This window comes from Pelobates fuscus, chromosome 12 (assembly GCF_036172605.1).
Source record: "Pelobates fuscus isolate aPelFus1 chromosome 12, aPelFus1.pri, whole genome shotgun sequence".
Classification (NCBI taxonomy): domain Eukaryota; kingdom Metazoa; phylum Chordata; class Amphibia; order Anura; family Pelobatidae; genus Pelobates; species Pelobates fuscus.
Window position 1 is genome coordinate 124,697,408 of NC_086328.1, and position 21,847 is coordinate 124,719,254.

The window sequence follows — 21,847 nt, forward strand, 5'->3', positions numbered from 1 at the left end:
GCTCTCTCCGACTGCCCTGCTCTCTCATTGTATCTAGCTAGGCTCTCTTCAACTGCCCCGCTCTCTCATTGTATCTAGCTAGGCTCTCTCGCATTGTATCTAGCTAGGCTCTCTCTAATTGTATCTAGCTAGGCTCTCTCTAATTGTATCTAGCTAGGCTCTCTCATTGTATTTAGCTAGGCTCTCTCTAATTGTATCTAGCTAGGCTCTATCTAATTGTATCTAGCTAGGCTCTCTCATTGTATTTAGCTAGGCTCTCTAATTGTATCTAGCTAGGCTCTCTCTAATTGTATCTAGCTAGGCTCTCTCATTGTATCTAGCTAGGCTCTCTCTAATTGTATCTAGCTAGGCTCGCTCTAATTGTATTTAGCTAGGCTCTCTCTAACTGCCCTGCTCTCTCATTGTATCTAGCTAGGCTCTCTCATTGTATTTAGCTAGGCTCTCTCTAATTGTATCTAGCTAGGCTCTATCTAATTGTATCTAGCTAGGCTCTCTCATTGTATTTAGCTAGGCTCTCTAATTGTATCTAGCTAGGCTCTCTCTAATTGTATCTAGCTAGGCTCTCTCATTGTATCTAGCTAGGCTCTCTCTAATTGTATCTAGCTAGGCTCGCTCTAATTGTATTTAGCTAGGCTCTCTCTAACTGCCCTGCTCTCTCATTGTATCTAGCTAGGCTCTCTCATTGTATCTAGCTAGGCTCTCTCTAACTGCTGCGCTCTCCCACTAGAATTAGCTAGGCTCTCTCCACCAGAGTCATTTAACTCCTAGCTAGTCTTTCTAAGAGTGTCCTGCTCTCTCAGTCAATAAAGCTATACTTTCTACCATGGTCCTAGTCTATTACTCAATCTAGCTAGCCTTTCTCCTAACCTCATGCCCTTCACCCCATATAGCTAGCCTTTCTCCTAATCTCATGCCCTTCACCCCATATAGCTAGCCTTTCTCCTAATCTCATGCCCTTCACCCCATATAGCTAGCCTTTCTCCTAATCTCATGCCCTTCACCCCATATAGCTAGCATTTATCCTAATCTCATGCCGTTCACCCCATATAGCTAGCCTTTCTACCAGTGTTCTCTCTCAATCAGTATAACTAGGCTGTCCATCAGACTCCTGCTGTCTCCATCTCTCTAGTTAGGCTGTCCATCAGACTCCTGCTGTCTCCATCTCTCTAGTTAGGCTGTCTATCAGACTCCTCCTGTCTCAATCTCTCTAGTTAGGCTATCAGAGTCCTGCTGTCTCAGTCTCTCTAGTCAGGCTGTCTATCTGAGTCCTGCTGTCTCCATCTCTCTAGTTAGGCTGTCTATCCGAGTCCTGCTGTCTCAGTCTCTTTAGTTAGGCTGTCTATCAGAGTCCTGCTGTCTCAATCTCTCTAGTCAGGCTGTCTATCAGAGTCCTGCTGTCTCAATATCTCTATTTAGGCTGTCTATCAGAGTCCTGCTGTCTCAATATCTCTATTTAGGCTGTCTATCAGAGTCCTGCTGTCTCAATCTCTCTAGTCAGGCTGTCTATCAGAGTCCTGCTGTCTCAGTCTCTCTAGTCAGGCTGTCTATCAGAGTCCTGCTGTCTCAATATCTCTATTTAGGCTGTCTATCAGAGTCCTGCTCTTTCAGTCTAATTAGTGTCTGTCAGTCTCTCTCTCCTTCCACACACTCTCTCTGATAACCTTGCTCTCTCATGTAACACAGTTCCTCCTCCTTCCTGACTCCATCACTCCTGCATCTTATCTTTTCTCCCAGCCTCTACAGTCCTCTGATTCTATCACCTCTCCCCCCCTCTCCTCACCTGCCCACTCCTGCCTCCCATTCTGCCATTTGGAGTCCTTAGCTCTGCCAGGAGCCAGCACTGCAGCCAGAGCCCAGCAGCATGGCAGAGGGAGGGCACAGCCAGGATCCAGGGCATCACAGGGAGGAGGATGAAGAGGTGGCAGGACTCCATGGGGCACTGGAAGATGAGTGCATTACAGCTGGCACGTCTGGGGGGTTTCAATACCCCAACCCCAAATTGGTCCCCCACCCCCAGGGAGCCATAGATAACCTGCTCCCTCTATACATGAAGAAACAGCTGTCTTACAGGTGGGTGAAAACACAATATCATGGAATGTCTGTCTCTAATCTAAGTATCATATAGCAACCTGCTGGCACTCCAGGAGTTAAGTGATCTGATGTACAGATGCATGTTTTAGCTCTGAGTTAAAATATGGTTACTCTGTATCTATTTCTTATAGAACTGCATGAGGATATTATTTATTTTTATCATTTACTTGTATTTACTTTTCTTTTTTCCATTTCCTGCCTATATCATTGGTTTTAAAAAGTATATATATATTTTTCTTTACCTTTTCCACTTTTAAGTTCTGTCTGCGAAATTCTGTAGGGGTTTATCTACTAAACCGTGACTTGCGGTGAATCGAGAAGCTAGTGAGAAAAATATGTATGAGCAAGAATAGTCAAATTTGATAGCTGATGAATTTTTCATTATTAAGTCACTAACATTTCCGATCAATTTCCCACAAATGAACCATTTATTCACCATTGGTTTTACTTATCTTATAATGTCAGCTTCTCGGTTATTCTGGCACGTACAAAGGAAGCCTGACAATTAATGTGGAATTAGATTTATTCACTTTGAAGTTAATTGATTCCGTGACAGCATCTCACATATAGTGCGTTTTTCAAAAGATGGGCGCTTTCAGTTATTTCAAGAGTGAATCTATTAATTTTCTGCAAAAAAATAAAAATAAAAAATGAAATAGATTTAAAATCATCATTTATGGAAAATTTTTAACGTATTCTTTACATATTTATATGCTCTGATTAATACATTTATTATATTCCACAATCTATGTCTTGAGTGATAAATTACAAGCCAGCATCGGTAACTGATCAATAACGATATCGGATTTTTGGCTGGTGTTGTGTGAGTGTTTTCAACCCATTCACAATACATCGGAGAGATTGTGATCGCTTTGACGTGATAATGGCTCAAAAGCAATTGGTAATGTGTCAATAAATATCAATAGACAGCTTGGAATGTACCCCTTCTAAACCCGCCCATACTTTCTGTGACTGTCCAATCACAGACTTCCCAATGCAACTCAATGAGAAGTCTTTGCAAGGCAGGTGCTCAGGGTAATTGCTGCCCTTTTGAGTTTAGCTCCACTGAGCTAACCAAACCAGGAAATAAAAGGACAGGTTCTATGATTGGCAACCAGAGCGTGTAACAATGTTAATTTACAAAAGTGAATTTTTTTTATTGAAATAAAATAAGTAAGACACTTTATACACATAAAGTATATCAGCAAGCTGAAGTGCTTTCTGTGTTTGGAGTGTCCCTTTAACTGAATACACTTCATCAACTCGGGGTCAGCTCCCACGGAATGGCTCTGTAACCTTCAGCTGCAAATCAGGGTGTTTCTGACATTAAAATATAAAAATTCATTTCCATCTATTTGCTGTGTTTCTGTTCTCTCTGCATGATTACGTTTGCACAATAAAGCCTGGAAAATTATGTACTTATACTTGTGTCTATTGTATAACAACAAAAGAAAAAACAGAAAGACAAATTACGCCAATGTGCAGTGAGCTTAATGGAAGCTTCTGGAAGTAATGTCACATACGTCTCTCTCCCACAGCCCTCGTTAACATCTCTATCTTCCGAACCCTTCTCAATGTCCAAATACTGCCTGTAACACCCACCCCTGGATCCCTCCACTCTAACTACTGTCCAACGTGATTTTACAAAGACAGTTGTAAAAAAGGTCTCTCCAATAAACTGATCTCTGAGAAATCCAAAGGGGGCTTTGTCCTACTATTGACCTGTTCTAGGTCCTTAGTTATTCTTCATTCGAAGAGGCACATGGGTGGCATTGGGGATGAGACTGACAGCTGACAAGGAGAGGTTTTGTTATGTTTGCAGGGAGCATTATACACGGACAGGGGAAAATGGAGAGGACATCTGGAAAGGAAAGACATAAGATGGAGACTGTGGGGCAGAGAATGGACACATGGATTTTTGGTGCTTGAAATTGGTAGTTTGGCAGGAGAAACATGATATGGATGGCAGTGACATGAAATGGAAAGCTCGGAGAAATGGCATGATGAAATGAGTTTACGAGGGCATAGGATGATCTCTTAGGAGTACAGCACGGGATGGATGGTTTGGAGTAACAAATTGATAGAGGAGGGACCTCAGATTAGTGGCATGGAGTGGGTGATGAGATGAGAGTGTATGAAATAAATGGCAGGGTAAGACAGTAGCACAGGAGGTGTGAAAAACACTGGTTTGGTTTGTAGTAACCCCTTCCGTGATGATGTGCCCCCAAAACAACTGGCCAAGTTCCCCCTCAGCCCAATCCACCTTGCCTGATGTCACTCGCCAGAGGGGGAAAGAGTTAGGGGGGGACAGAAGCTGAGGGGAGGACAGACACAGCACAGATGGGGAGTTGCGATGCTAACATTGGCTGTCTGGCACCAGCACGCTGTGCGTCCTGGCATCAGATGCCCATTTTACACCGAATTGATTTTAGCCAACCTGACACTTAGTTCTGACAGAGGTGGAGTTACATCTCCAGGAGAAAAAGGGGTTAATCTCTGTACGTGCATCAATACATGGTGAAATGCTGCTCAATCAGACTCCAGACGCCATGACGTCTTCAAATTAAAAAAATGGTCATGGTTCTTGGAGTAACCCGTTACAATGCTGGATAGGGAATATGGAATATGAAATTATTTACATATATCGTTTAGTGCCAAAACTAGTCCTTAGTGTAAATGTGAACGGGCAAGATACTCGGGGTGAATGGCCAAAGTATCAGAATGAATCGGAAGATATTCTGAGCGAAGGGGCAAAGTCACAGTACAAATATAGGCAGATAATCTGAAATTCACAGTAAATGGTAGAAGTTACATTTTGAAGACGTAGCTCACCAGATAGAATACAGGTGGTCCTCGTTTAACGACATACCTGTGTCACGACGGCTCACACTTACGACCAGCTCTCTAGTGTGGGGATTCAAGGGATTCCCCACATTAGAGAGCTGGTCTATGTTCGGGGAATGGAACCCGGTTTGTAAGTAAGGAGTATCTGTACATTAAAGGGACACTATAAGCAGCCAGACCACTTCAGCTCAAAGAAGTGGTCTATGTGCAATGGCCCTGTCCCCTCTAGCGACTGTCAGATAGCCACTAAGGGGCACTTCCTGCTTGCTAGGCAACATTTGGTTGCCTGACGCTGCACGTTCTCACGCCCTGCATGAGGACATCCAGCGTCTGTTATATCCCCATAGCAAAGCATTGCAGCAATGCCTTCCTATGGGGAGGGTAGAATGTACTTGAGGGGGATCAATTCTGAAATGCGCCGATGGGAATCAAGTAAGTACAGTAAGGGGACGTGAGGGATGAGAGAGCCAGAGGGAAGTATAGTGCTATGAATACAGCTGTCTATTCCTAGCCATATAGTATCCATCTAAGTCCAGAACTGATAGGAAAGATTCTCAGGAAGGGAAAAAATTGGTCTGCGGAGATTGTTTGAAGAATTTTATGTATAAATAAATGTATACATTTCAATGAAGGCTATTTTTGGGTGCTACAGTACTTGGGGTATAATAATATAATAGTACCAAAAAATCTACAAATATTCAGGGAACGTAAACTGACTCCTAAATGACAATGTTTTTTAACGTTTTACTAATATAACTGAAATCATTAAATGTTTACATTGCGTAGATGGTCATGGAACAATAAAGCAGATATAACACTGTTAGAATTGTACAACTTTTTCTGAATTGGAATTTTTTTTGCTGATAAAAGAAATTCTAAGGAATTTGAATGTAATTTGCTGCAATAAATTGACAATGTTTTTTGTGGGAGAGTAGGTCTGTGTGTTTTTTATGGGTTTGTGAAATCACCTACAATACGGTTTCTTTTTTATTTGTCTGTTTCCAACTTGCTTGTTTTATCTGATCAGTTATTTCGCATTTCAGAGAGGAAGATCGGTGTCATGCTATTGATCACTTGGCGTCCTCCGAAAGCGTTCTCCTGTATTCATGCAGTGTCCTTTGTATTTGGAAGTGAGAGTTATTAGATGATGATTCTTTGAATGGAAAATCCATTTTTCTGTTCTGGATATTTATGACGTATTTACGCTGTTCCTCAAATATATCATTAACTGTTGCTATGCTCGTTTTATATGCAGTGTGTAGCATTCGTCTGAATATTATATCAGTTATGTATTTTTATGTAAAACTGTATATTTTTGCTGTACAGAGAGATAATGTGATTAACAGTACATTCTTGCACAATTATCTCTCCTGTACAGCAAGGCATGCTGGGAAACAGCCTTGCAGACTAAGTTCCCCACACAGTCCTCTGTAGTAAAACCCCTGCAATGTCATTCAGGAAACCCCTTGCATGGGGTCTTGCATAAATACTGTGACGGTGGAATAAAATGACAGTTGGCTCCCAGACTATGTGTCGTCTAGTCCTTGGGGAAGAGGGATTATTAATAAGCTGCCGGTGTTTTACCTGCTTTATCCTGACTACCAGCGGAGATACCGTGGATAATACTGCTACTCCGCTACAGCATGCCTCCCAACTATCTCAAATTCAGCGGGACAGTCCAGATTTCTGGAACTGTCTCAAACAATCATAGCACTAGTGCACCAATAGATGAGCTCGCACTATGATTAGGGCACTATTACCCTGCAGGGATCGCTGAAATGGGGTCAACCCTTGTGCACTCACAACAGGCTGATCTGCCATTAACTCAGGCAGACCCCCCTCTTGCAGGGTTGGTCTGCACATTTGGGTGATGATCGCATCACTGGTCCCCTTTACCTGCTTCACACTAGCGTCCCGAATCTCAGGACTCCGGAATTGGGAGATGTATGCATATGTATTTCTCGTTTAAAGCGGCTGTCAGGTTATTTTTTCTGTTTTCCTTTCCTTATACCCCTTGTATTATTTAACCCCTTAAGGACACATGACGTGTGTGACACGTCATGATTCCCTTTTATTCCAGAAGTTTGGTCCTTAAGGGGTTAAGGGACAGTATAGTCACCAGAACAACTACAGCTTAAGTTCTTATTGTGTCTATAGCTTGTCAGTGCAGGCTTTTTAATGTACAATGTTACATTTGGTGCCTAGTAACACCGCTAGTGGCCGTCCCTCAAACGGCCACTAGAGGTGCTTTCTGGGTCAGTGCCGCACAAAGTCCAGCACCTACACTCAGCGTCTCCACGCTATGGATGATTAGTGCAACTCTGTGAATTTCAAAAATCTAAAAACAAGGAAAAAGGAGAAGGATTCATTTAAAAACAAACCCTGCAAAGTGACAAACCTACTTTAATACCAGAAATTTTTGCGTTAGGCATATTGTCTGCTTCTACCCGAGTACACACAGAATACATCCATATCGTGCTAGATGTTAGCCGAGACCCAAATTGCTACACCCCTCTACAATAGACCGGGTTCAATTCATTATCACAAAAGGATTACAAATGCAAACGTTCATCCAAACTTATTAACACATTAGATACTGAAACAAACAAACAAAAATAAAATATATATATTTTAAAAGTGTTTAAACATACTAACTAGTACCTCTACCAAGTCTTGAGGGGTAACCCACTTACTGAGTTGTAAATTAGTTTTTCCATAAAATAAACCATTTTAAAGGGAGGTTGGGTCATTAAAGGAACACTATAGGATCAGGAACACAAACATGTATTCCTGACCCTATAGTGTTAAAACCACCATCTAGCCCCCCTGGGCCCCTCATGCCTCCATAAATATAGCAAAATCTTACTGTATTCAAGCCAGAAGCTGTAGATCTTCATGCTGTTTGCCTCAGAAAAACAAGCAGTCTGCTGACATCATCAGAAGTGGTAGCCTGATCAAATCACAGTGCTTCCCCATAGGATTGGCTGAGACTGACAAAGTGGCACATCAGGGGCAGAGCCAGCATTATTCAAACACAGCCCTGGCCAATCAGTATCTCCTCATAGAGATGAATTGAATCAATAAATCTCTATGAGGAAAGTTCAGTGTCTGCATGCAGAGGGAGGGGATACTGAATGTTTGGATGCATTTTAGGCAGCCATGACCCAGGAAGGATCTCTAACAGCCATCTGAGGAGTGGCCAGTGACGTTATCACTAGGCTGTAATGTAAACACTGCATTTTCTCTGAAAAGACAGTGTTTACAGCAAAAAACCTGAAGGTAATGATTCTACTCACCAGAACAAATTCAATAAGCTGTAGTTGTTCTGGTGAATATAGTGTCCCTTTAAGAGGTTTAACTTTTAAAAATGTGAGTCTCCTGTGCAAATGTACCAATCCTTTGATTATGTATTTCATAGCTATTGCCTCAATGAAACCATTTGACATTCTATAGGTTCAGATACATTAGATCTGGGCTAGCTCATGTTCACTTTGACTCTTATCTCGTATCCCAGCAAAGACGAATGTGCAAGCTGTCAATGATCAACTTCAATACTAACAAAATACACAGTGAGATGTAGCTTTTCTCGCTCCCACCTGCTTTATTTCATTACTAGCCTAATAATTTCATTATTAGCCTCCTGCCCAAGGACTATGGGCCATGTAAAAGACAATGCCATGTTACTGTGGTGGAGCCTGGCCCTACAACCATACGACTTTTCCAATTATTATAGACCTGGTAAGCAAAATGGGAATGCAGACGGGTTATCACGACAGACCGAACTGGAAAAGTGGTCTGTTAATACTCCCCCGGACATCCCCAAGCCAATCTGCTGGGATCAGACTGTGTATGTCGGCTTGTGGTTAAGGGGGAGCTGTGTGGCAGAACTACTACTCATTCGTATATTTTTTCCCCTTGTTCGCAAATCACGTTTGGAAGATTGTGCTTGTCCCATTCTGAATGTAATAGAAATGAGGCGTAATTATTAATTTGTGGGTAAGTGTTAGTGTCTCTTTTGGGTATGATACTGGAGCACAGAGGTTTTTCTTGAGGGCTGATGACTATTAATATCAAAGGTCCCTTATCTAGGAGGAAATCAGGACATATGGCAAGTGAGAGTTGGTTTGTACTGAAGCCAGACTCCCAGGTCACTTGTGTCTGACTTCTCATACCTTGCAGAGTGGCTCAGTTGGGGTCCCAGCTTAAAAGAGGAATTTGCATTGTAAGCTCTGACCTCCCATGCAATCCAATTAGCCCCTTTTGAAAATTTATTTTTAGAGGATTTTAGAATACTGTATATTTTTCTGTAGAGGATCCTGGGTGGAAAAGCCCTGTATTATTGTATGGGAGACCCCATGTTGGGGTCTGTGCATAAAAGCCGTGTGTTCCAATAAACCTCAGTTGACTCCCACGACAATGTTTTGTCTGGTTACTGAGGGAATGGGTATTTACTTGTGCTGATGGTTCCAGAGTAGCTGAAGGAAGGTAATAGCAGAGGTAACCAGTCGGGTTACCCGTGGTCCGCTACCTCCTTACACACTGACTTCAGCTGTTCCCTTATATTATACAAATTGTATGGCACAGCCTCCAGTAAGTACCTTTTATTAGGTGCCTAAAACTTACCTGTCAGTTGTCGTATATTTGTAATAAAATTAACACTATTTTTACAGAATTATGCAGGTCACTAATATTATTTAATCCTAACCACTCATTCATTGTCCTTTCGTGATTCTTTTAGCCCCAAAAAATGGTGCTCTTCTTAGCTGGTTATTTAGCTTTGACTCTGTTACTTATATTTACCATTTGGCGACTTCACTGATTTTAAGTGGTCATAGTGCCTTGTAACTGTATGTGCAGCGTATCCTTTGAAACGCTGCACATACAGAGATTAACCTTTGGCTGTCGGAGGTGTAACTACATCTACAGCAGCATCATTAGCTAGCCCAGAACAAATTTTCAGGCTGGCTAATGTAAATTCTGTGCAAAATTAGCATTTGATGCCAGCACGCATAGCAAGGGCGTGACGGTTAATTATTTTTCCTGTTTCCCCTATTCCCATCTTCTGTTTCACTACCCCATATTGTGACTGACGGTGTTCCTCTTTATTATCTTAGAACCGGCGTTAGATGGATGACTTATGTGGCGCTACACGATGTTCACTTTCCCACCATGGGTGGTCTCCCTCCAGGCTTGGCACGCGGAGGAATTCTCAGATTTTCTGTCCCAAGATGTTGTAGAACTACAGCTTCCATTATGCTTTTTTTTCATTATAAAGCATTCTAAAGGCATGCAAAGCATCAGGGGAGTTGTAGTTTTACAACCTCTGGGGATCTACCTTTTGGGCACCACTGCTCTAAGGATAAGTAAAGCTCCCGCTAAACGGAGTAAGAGGTCCCAAAGGTGGACAGGTCATCATCACCTGATATTTATTTTTCCACCACTCTCTGTTTGCTGGATGAATGGCGAGCGGACAGGTAATATTCGGAAGGGGATGATGGGGCGCATGACCCATCCTCAGACACAATCTTTTGCGGCTGAGCCCCGTGCATCTGCCCCTACTCCTGGATTATGTCTATGGACTGTGAGATCATCATTGCTGCCATGGGTACAGCTACGTTCAACCCACGTAATGCCCGACATACCCGCTCCACAGAATTGTGTACTGCAGAACATATTGTTAAGTTCACACAGCTGTGGATTCGAAAATCCCTTGACAAAAAAGTCAGGAACTGGGGTCCAAATGTTCGCATCCTGTCTTCGAATGAGTCATTATCCTCTGAGAGATGTAAGGTGATCTTATTTAGAATTGATCTGAAACAGACAGAACTCAGCACCAGAGAGTTGGGCCCCCAGGTACAGGGTATGTTGTTTGGTGAACCTTTCCTGAAAGAGTTACAGAAATATAAAATTATCTTCTCAACCTTAAGGCATAGACAACACCCCAAAACATGGGTACAACTGTAACAAATCCTCCCCCCCCCCCCCCCCCCCCAACAGCAAGGCATCTCTCTTTTCACAGAATTGGTCTAAAAAAAATTCTGACTCTTGGGTCCTCCAGACGCTGGCCGGTTACATAATAAAGTTTCACTCACCACCACGAACACCAGGTATTGCCTCAACTTTGGACGAATACGCTTCAAAAAAGACTCAGCGACAAAGACATTTGGGCACTGCAGCTAGAGGGACTATCCAACACACCCCAGACATAGACGGATTCTTCAGTAACATAATTTTGGTAAAGAAAAAGACTGGGGATTATCATCTGGTTATCAGACTTCAAGATCTGAATGCCTATGTCACCTACCGTCACTTCAAAATGGAAGAGACACATTTGCTCAGAGATCTACTTCAACGAGGGGATTGGTTGACGCAACTGGATCTGAAGGATGCAATACACCACATCAGTTGCAGACTCCTCCTGTTTCTATGGCACAAAGACCCCAAGTAATTCAAGTGTCTACCGTTTGGCAATTCACATGTGTACTTATGAAACCGGTGATGTGCTATCTGCGATCCTAGGTTATTCAGTGCGTCATCTACCTAGAAAACATCCTACTCTTTGACACACCGAACCAGACATACTATTACAACACACCAACTATACTAATAAAATCAAAAAAGTGCAGAAGTATTTATAAAATATACAATTAACAAAAAGAGTCCTGAATTTCAGCTGCCAGACACATGGAATGTTATTCCCAAAACCTCTTAAAATCAAATGTTGCAAAGAAAAGTGTCAGCGCTATGAGATGGTCTCCTAAATGTTGTTCACAATTGGAGTATGTTTCAATCTTACTATTCTTTATGTGCAGAGTTCACTTTCCACCTCCACAGTGGCGGATATAGGGAATCTGGGGTGGTCTTAATGTGTTGTCCTTGTTGTGACCAAGGTTGGGTTATACTTTGTATCCAAAATAACTTATCCAAAAAACGGAATATAGTGTAACACAATTTATTGGCACTGATTAAAAACCCAAAGCCCTATTAAAAACTCTTACATGATAAAAGAAAGTGGTTATGGTATATTTTTAACAACAGAAAGTCCAGTATAGAGCAGATAAGCAGTGTATTGATAAGAGTATTACCACTCCTTTGGAGCAGCTGATTCGGTAAATGTTTCATGCATCAAGCCGCAATCCTTGGAAGCCGAAAAGGAGGATTACTGTAATTCAACACCGCTGGAGAAATCTGCTGGTACTGGTAAATAAATGTCTTTTCTCAGATCCACGCGTTTCGCCTGAGCTCAGCAGGCTCTCTCAAGATAGTGAGGTAGCCTTCCATTATGATTTATTCCCTATGACTGTAAGCTCGTTTGAGCAGGGCCTTCATCTACCTATTGTTCCTGTGTCACTGTGTAATTGTCTCATTTATTGTAAATGCTCTACTTTCATAATATTGTAAAGCGCTGCGGAATTAGTTGGCGCTATATAAATACCAATAATAATAATAATAATAATAATATTTCTATATTACGTCTTTCATGGTTTTCCTTACTTCTCTTGGAGTGTATAGCGCTCCTTTATCACGTCCTGTTTTGTTTGTGGTTTCCGAATTAAAGTTGTATTCATCGATGATGACTTTTTGGACGATCCCGAGCTTGTTTCTACTCTGGATCCTTTTGACGCATAGAAGAGGAATTACAAATTTGACTTGTTGTTTACGTTACTGTTGTTTTGCTGCTATGGAGGTGCAGTAAAAAGAGAATGCAAAATATTCGCCTCCTGTCATTATTAAACATTATTTCTTCATGAAAACTAGAATAATCTACAATTATATTTGGGCTCGGAGGCTAGCATTTCTTCTACCTTCCCGTTCTTTTACCTCTTCAATCCATTTTACTGATCCTGACCATTCTAAAGATACGTATTAGACCATTTATTTTTATTACTGGTCTTTGGACAGCCTGTGTAGCTGGCATTGATCGCTCTCTACTGTTTTTTTCCATTTATCTTAATATAATACACCGATCCCACTATTGCAACCCACTTCTGTTGATTTGGTCTGCTGCAGAATTCCCTTCAGTCTACTCTTATAACTTCTGCTAATTAGCTGCTTCCACACATTTCGCTAATCAGCCTGCTCTCTTACTTTATGTTCTCGAAAAGGGTTCTTGCTATTAAATTATGTTTATCAACCAGCTAAATATAAATCTCCGAGCCACGCAGTGTACTTGTCATTTAAAAATCAACAGGGGAAGAGAAGCACATGCTGTACCCAATTAAAGGAGCTATAGAGAAGACGTTGAAATGAAGAACGTCAGGGTAACAAGGGATATGAAATCTAGACAGGCTGTATTTAGGATAGACCATGGGGCTTATTCAGTAAACAACACGTTTACAAGAGTCGAGAACTGACTGGGAAAAAAACAATAGTGGAGATAAAATAAAAAAATAAATTCAAGCTATTTAAAGTCAAATTACCGCAACCTGTTCTGGGGGCGTGTATAGAAAATGGACACTGCAAGGGGGCATCAAGCTTACTTTGGCCCTGCGTGATGTGTCTTTTATAAACAACCCTAATTAACGGTGCATTGACTTTGATACATACCAAAACATTGCAAGCCATTAAACATTTACTTTCTTTTTGTTCGGTACTTAAAGCCACATGTTGCTCTTTTATGCCTTTCATTATTTGAATGGTTAAATGTCAAGTTGAGAGTGACACTGCTCAATAGCAATGAATAATTCCTACCCAGCGAACTCATACCTCTCACCACTGGGAAACGTGGACTGTGAGCGAGGCAGAGCCTGAGTGGGGTACATTACAGGGGATAAAGCTGTTAAGGGGGCATTGAATACATTCACGGCACAGCAGGGTGTCTGACAGCTCAAAATAGATTTGTCTATGCACAGATTACCGGTAAAGTGCTCTCATAATGCTCTTAAATATGTGTGCGATACATTGTACTAGGACTTCCCTCTATGTGTGCGATACATTGCACTAGGACTTCCCTCTATGTGTGCGATACATTGTACTAGGACTTCCCTCTATGTGTGCGATACATTGTACTAGGACTTCCCTCTATGTGTGCGATACATTGTACTAGGACTTCCCTCTATGTGTGCGATACATTGTACTAGGACTTCCCTCTATGTGTGCGATACATTGTACTAGGACCTTCCTCTATGTGAGCGATACATTGTACTAGGACTTCCCTCTATGTGTGCGATACATTGTACTAGGACTTCCCTCTATGTGTGCGATACATTGTACTAGGACTTCCCTCTATGTGTGCGATACATTGTACTAGGACTTCCCTCTATGTGTGCAATACATTGTACTAGGACTTTCCTCTATGTGTGCGATACATTGTACTAGGACTTCCCTCTATGTGTGCGATACATTGTACTAGGACTTCCCTCTATGTGTGCGATACATTGTACTAGGACTTCCCTCTATGTGTGCGATACATTGTACTAGGACTTCCCTCTATGTGTGCGATACATTGTACTAGGACTTCCCTCTATGTGTGCGATACATTGTACTAGGACTTCCCTCTATGTGTGCGATACATTGTACTAGGACCTTCCTCTATGTGTGCGATACATTGTACTAGGACTTCCCTCTATGTGTGCGATACATTGTACTAGGACTTCCCTCTATGTGTGCGATACATTGTACTAGGACTTCCCTCTATGTGTGCGATACATTGTACTAGGACTTCCCTCTATGTGTGCGATACATTGTACTAGGACTTCCCTCTATGTGTGCAATACATTGTACTAGGACTTCCCTCTATGTGTGAGATACATTGTACTAGGACTTTCCTCTATGTGTGCGATACATTGTTCTAGGACTTCCCTCTATGTGTGCGATACATTGTACTAGGACTTCCCTCTATGTGTGCGATACATTGTACTAGGACTTCCCTCTATGTGTGCGATACATTGTACTAGGACTTCCCTCTATGTGTGCGATACATTGTACTAGGACTTCCCTCTATGTGTGCGATACATTGTACTAGGACTTTCCTCTATGTGTGCGATACATTGTACTAGGACTTCCCTCTATGTGTGCGATACATTGTACTAGGACTTCCCTCTATGTGTGCGATACATTGTACTAGGACTTCCCTCTATGTGTGCGATACATTGTACTAGGACTTCCCTCTATGTGTGCGATACATTGTACTAGGACTTCCCTCTATGTGTGCGATACATTGTACTAGGACTTCCCTCTATGTGTGCGATACATTGTACTAGGACCTTCCTCTATGTGTGCGATACATTGTACTAGGACTTCCCTCTATGTGTGCGATACATTGTACTAGGACTTCCCTCTATGTGTGCAATACATTGTACTAGGACTTCCCTCTATGTGTGCGATACATTGTACTAGGACTTTCCTCTATGTGTGCGATACATTGTTCTAGGACTTCCCTCTATGTGTGCGATACATTGTACTAGGACTTCCCTCTATGTGTGCGATACATCGTACTAGGACTTCCCTCTATGTGTGCGATACATTGTACTAGGACTTTCCTCTATGTGTGCGATACATTGTACTAGGACTTTCTTCTATGTGTGCGATACATTGTACTAGGACTTCTCTCTATGTGTGCGATACATTGTACTAGGACTTCTCTCTATGTGTGCGATACATTGTACTAGGACTTCCCTCTATGTGTGCGATACATTGTACTAGGACTTCCCTCTATGTGTGCGATACATTGTACTAGGACTTCCCTCTATGTGTGCGATACATTGTACTAGGACTTCCCTCTATGTGTGCGATACATTGTACTAGGACTTCCCTCTATGTGTGCGATACATTGTACTAGGACTTCCCTCTATGTGTGCGATACATTGTACTAGGACTTCCCTCTATGTGTGCAATACATTGTACTAGGACTTCCCTCTATGTGTGCGATACATTGTACTAGGACTTCCCTCTATGTGTGCGATACATTGTACTAGGACTTCCCTCTATGTGTGCAATACATTGTACTAGGACTTCCCTCTATGTGTGCGATACATTGTACTAGGACTTTCCTCTATGTGTGCGATACATTGTACTAGGACCTTCCTCTATGTGTGCGATACATTGTACTAGGACTTCCCTCTATGTGTGCGATACATTGTACTAGGACTTCCCTCTATGTGTGCGATACATTGTACTAGGACTTCCCTCTATGTGTGCGATACATTGTACTAGGACTTCCCTCTATGTGTGCGATACATTGTACTAGGACTTCCCTCTATGTGTGCAATACATTGTACTAGGACTTCCCTCTATGTGTGCGATACATTGTACTAGGACTTTCCTCTATGTGTGCGATACATTGTACTAGGACTTCCCTCTATGTGTGCGATACATTGTTCTAGGACTTCCCTCTATGTGTGCGATACATTGTACTAGGACTTCCCTCTATGTGTGCGATACATTGTACTAGGACTTCCCTCTATGTGTGCGATACATCGTACTAGGACTTCCCTCTATGTGTGCGATACATTGTACTAGGACTTTCCTCTATGTGTGCGATACATTGTACTAGGACTTTCTTCTATGTGTGCGATACATTGTACTAGGACTTCTCTCTATGTGTGTTATACATTGTACTAGGACTTCTCTCTATGTGTGCGATACATTGTACTAGGACTTTCTTCTATGTGTGCGATACATTGTACTAGGACTTCCCTCTATGTGTGCAATACATTGTACTAGGACTTCCCTCTATGTGTGCGATACATTGTACTAGGACTTCTCTCTATGTGTGCGATACATTGTACTAGGACTTCCCTCTATGTGTGCGATACATTGTACTAGGACTTCCCTCTATGTGTGCGATACATTGTACTAGGACTTCCCTCTATGTGTGCGATACATTGTACTAGGACTTCCCTCTATGTGTGCGATACATTGTACTAGGACTTCCCTCTATGTGTGCGATACATTGTACTAGGACTTCCCTCTATGTGTGCGATACATTGTACTAGGACTTCCCTCTATGTGTGCAATACATTGTACTAGGACTTCCCTCTATGTGTGCGATACATTGTACTAGGACTTTCCTCTATGTGTGCGATACATTGTTCTAGGACTTCCCTCTATGTGTGCGATACATTGTACTAGGACTTCCCTCTATGTGTGCGATACATCGTACTAGGACTTCCCTCTATGTGTGCGATACATTGTACTAGGACTTTCCTCTATGTGTGCGATACATTGTACTAGGACTTTCTTCTATGTGTGCGATACATTGTACTAGGACTTCTCTCTATGTGTGTTATACATTGTACTAGGACTTCTCTCTATGTGTGCGATACATTGTACTAGGACTTTCTTCTATGTGTGCGATACATTGTACTAGGACTTCCCTCTATGTGTGCAATACATTGTACTAGGACTTCCCTCTATGTGTGCGATACATTGTACTAGGACTTTCCTCTATGTGTGCGATACATTGTTCTAGGACTTCCCTCTATGTGTGCGATACATTGTACTAGGACTTCCCTCTATGTGTGCGATACATTGTACTAGGACTTCCCTCTATGTGTGCGATACATTATACTAGGACTTCCCTCTATGTGTGCGATACATTGTACTAGGACTTCCCTCTATGTGTGCGATACATTGTACTAGGACTTCCCTCTATGTGTGCGATACATTGTACTAGGACCTCCCTCTATGTGTGCGATACATTGTACTAGGACTTCCCTCTATGTGTGCAATACATTGTACTAGGACTTCCCTCTATGTGTGCGATACATTGTACTAGGACTTTCCTCTATGTGTGCGATACATTGTACTAGGACCTTCCTCTATGTGTGCGATACATTGTACTAGGACTTCCCTCTATGTGTGCGATACATTGTACTAGGACTTCCCTCTATGTGTGCGATACATTGTACTAGGACTTCCCTCTATGTGTGCGATACATTGTACTAGGACTTCCCTCTATGTGTGCGATACATTGTACTAGGACTTCCCTCTATGTGTGCAATACATTGTACTAGGACTTCCCTCTATGTGTGCGATACATTGTACTAGGACTTTCCTCTATGTGTGCGATACATTGTACTAGGACTTCCCTCTATGTGTGCGATACATTGTTCTAGGACTTCCCTCTATGTGTGCGATACATTGTACTAGGACTTCCCTCTATGTGTGCGATACATTGTACTAGGACTTCCCTCTATGTGTGCGATACATCGTACTAGGACTTCCCTCTATGTGTGCGATACATTGTACTAGGACTTTCCTCTATGTGTGCGATACATTGTACTAGGACTTTCTTCTATGTGTGCGATACATTGTACTAGGACTTCTCTCTATGTGTGTGATACATTGTACTAGGACTTCTCTCTATGTGTGCGATACATTGTACTAGGACTTTCTTCTATGTGTGCGATACATTGTACTAGGACTTCCCTCTATGTGTGCGATACATTGTACTAGTATTTTCCTCTATGTGTACGATACATTGTACTAGGACTTCCCTCTATGTGTGCGATACATTGTACTAGGACTTCCCTCTATGTGTGTGATACATTGTACTAGGACTTCCCTCTATGTGTACGATACATTGTACTAGGACTTCCCTCTATGTGTGCGATACATTGTACTAGGACTTCCCTCTATGTGTGCGATACATTGTACTAGGACTTTCCTCTATGTGTGTGATACATTGTACTAGGACCTTCCTCTATGTGTGCGATACATTGTACTAGGACTTTCTTCTATGTGTGCGATACATTGTACTAGGACTTCCCTCTATGTGTGCGATACATTGTACTAGGACTTTCTTCTATGTGTGCGATACATTGTACTAGGACTTCCCTCTATGTGTGCGATACATTGTACTAGGACTTTCCTCTATGTGTGTGATACATTGTACTAGGACTGTCCTCTATGTGTGCGATACATTGTACTAGGACTGTCCTCTATGTGTGCGATACATTGTACTAGGACTTTCCTCTATGTGTGTGATACATTGTACTAGGACTTTCCTCTATGTGTGTGATACATATTTCTAGGACTTCCCTGTTGTGTTCCTAGAATCTGGACACAAGAGGAACATCCATGATGGCAGTACAAGGGCCAATATTGAGACAGTCCCACTAGATTCACAGTAGCGTAGATGTTTCTACCATCATAGGATACTGTTATAGAAAGTCCGAATTTGCAGCTGAATACCAAAACTCACAACTGAGATATTTACTAAATGCAAGTTGGCTGACGATTTGGCTACTGTCCCGGAATTAGCATATTCAGTTCTGTTAGTTAGGTGAACAATAAGTAGAATCACTGTTAGAATGGCACCAGTTTAGCTGTTCATCCACCATATGGGGTTTCAGTTTGATAGCTATAGTGCCATGAAACGGAGCCTGGAATACGAGTTTACTTATATACATTAAGATGGAGCAATGGATGTCACTCCATTTTGTGAATGGGGAGTTACTGATTGGCTAAAACCAATTGGATTGAAGACTTTGGAGTCAAACCGTTCGTTAACATTTTAACCCCTAAAGGTAAGCCGGCACCCAGACCTCCTCACACCATGACAACGTGATTCCGCTGTAGTTGTTATGGTGCCTATAGAGGTCCTTTAAGTTTAGTTTTAGTTATATTTTCTGTGGTGTTTATTCACAGTGTCCTATTGTCACTATGTGGTAGATTAGGATTTATTTTAAGTTATTATTATGTTATTAAGTGGGCACTTTTTTCACTCAAAGTTCCATAGCAAGGTACCTTGTACAACATATACTAAGGTCCCTCACTATTAATGTCTGCTGCGTGGTGAGATGTAATCACTGGACCTCCCCGGGACAATAGGCATGTTAAAGTACTTTACCTGGGAGATTTACTCACTGTGGATTAATTAAGGTACATGAACATGTTTTATCACTTGAGAGCTCAATGTAAAATATACTATTGTCCTCCACCCTGGCCGCCACCCCTGAGCGGTGGGTGGGGGGCCTAAATTACTTCAAGGGGGGGGACCTATTGTCCTCCCCCCTGGCCCTTACCCCCGAGCGGCGGGTGGGGGCCCTAAAGAAGAATAAGGGGGGACCTATTGTCCTCCCCCCAGTCCCCACCCCTGAGCGGTGGGTGGGGACCGTAAAGTAAAATAGGGGGACACACCTATTCTCATCCCCCCTGGTCCCCACCCCTGAGCGGCGGGTGAGGGCCCTAAATTAGAATAAGGGGGGTTTGACCTATTGTCCTCCCCCCCAGGCCCCCAACCCTGAGTGGCGGGTGGGGGCCTTAAATTAGAATAAGGGGGGGGGCACCTATTGTTGTCCTCCCCTCGGCTCCCACCCCTGAGCGGTGGGTGGGGGCCCTAAATTAGAAAGGGGGGAGACCTATTGTCCTCCCCCCCAACCCCCACCCCTTTTGCCGGGGGGGGGGCAATAGGTCCCCTCTTCAGGTAAGAAGCCCCCACTCGCGCAGCTCGCGCAGCACGCGCAGCACATTATGGAGTTCCTCAGACTTCCTCTTACACTACCAGATAAAGTGGCCCTTACCCCTGACTTTGACCAGGTGTTTGCAACATTTCTGGCACATTCTGGGAAGGATCAGTACAAGGGCTTGGAGTAAGACAAGCTTCTTGATATCAGTGACCCGCTCTGAATTACACAACACCGGTGGATGAGCGCCTCCTTCATGTTTGGGCTCGACAGGCCATCTGCTGGGGTCACAGAGCATTAACTGGGGAAACGTAGACCACCGTCTCCTTAACGTAGCGGAAGTAACGACCAAAGGTCCCTTCGCCAGGCAAGCAGTGTACAAGCTGGCACATCGGCACATCCGGCCAAACCGGATGGGTAATTTGCACTTGTGTGTGGAGGTTTGCATACGGAGCTCGTCCCCAGGCAGTGGAGAAGACCCATCTGAGTTAGAGCCTCTAGAGTCAGGGGTGTGAGAGGAGTACGCTGCGAGGCAGTCGGGGGGTAACCCCATGGAAGGTGGCAAGCTCCTTAGGTAGGAAGTCCATAAAAGGGACACACAGTCAGGCCTGGAGGCCCTCGGGCACATAAAGGCTAAGGAATGGGCCATAGTAGCTCCACTAAAACAGTTCAGCGTGGTAGAGAGCTCATGGCCGGCTGGGGGTCACCCAGAGTGCAAGAAGGGGTCACCCAACAAGCACTATAGCTTAAAGCAGAGCAGCCCAATAGAGAGGGTGTCACTCTCTGTCTGATGGAATTATTTGTGAATGAGAAGATGGCTGGCTGGAGTGACCAGACTGCACTGGTCGTGAGTGACAGGATGGCTAGCTGTGAGTGACAGGATGGTCCACCTGTCGCTGGATGTGAGTGACAGGATGACTCCTTGTGGCTGGCTGGCTGGCAGTAATAGGAATCAGCAGCCCAAACACATTTTCATCATTGCGCGGACAGGGCTGGGGGGGGGGGTCATCCACCCTAAACAATGCACTCACGCACTAGACATTGTAAGACCGTGAGGTCAGTAATTCAAACAAACAACAGTGATGGGGGAGCAGCACACCCATGTCTACAGAATATATACTGTGCTGTCCTCACATAAAAAAGAACCTGCAAGAGAGAGGAGGAAAAAAGGGGGGACCATTCACAAGGCCAGTAGAACCACCACACAGCGCTGCAAGTGTGGGCTAAGGGCCGAGAAGCCAAGTGAGCATGTGGGAGCTGCACGACTCCGACAAATAGGCCGCTGCGGTAACATGCCGCGGCCTATCGCACCAAATGCATCCACTCGGGGTAAAGTGCCCACCGACAGGGAAAACACACAGGACACGGAGGCAGCAGAAAAGAAAGAGGAAACGGGAGGGGCTGCCTGGGAGTTTGGGGGGGGGGGGGAATAAACCAATCTTTTCTGATTGGTTTATTCCCCCCGCCTCCCCCCCACATTGTTAACTGTTTCTTTGCTGCTGGAGATGTCAGTAAAGAAGGTAAAGCAAATATGAAGCCTCCTGACTTGCCATAAAATTACT

The 21,847-nt window shown here is 43.2% G+C and overlaps 1 protein-coding gene across 1 annotated transcript in view; it reads left to right on the top strand.

Moving 5' to 3' along the window:
• Positions 1 to 1,749: 1,749 nt before the first annotated feature.
• The window catches only part of DGKZ (diacylglycerol kinase zeta), a 187,703-nt gene continuing 167,605 nt past the window's right edge, over positions 1,750 to 21,847 (top strand). Inside the window, exon 1 of the mRNA XM_063437883.1 lies at positions 1,750 to 2,070. Within this exon, the coding sequence (XP_063293953.1) occupies positions 1,862 to 2,070 (209 nt within the window). The 5' untranslated portion in view covers positions 1,750 to 1,861. The remainder of the gene's footprint in view (positions 2,071 to 21,847) is intronic.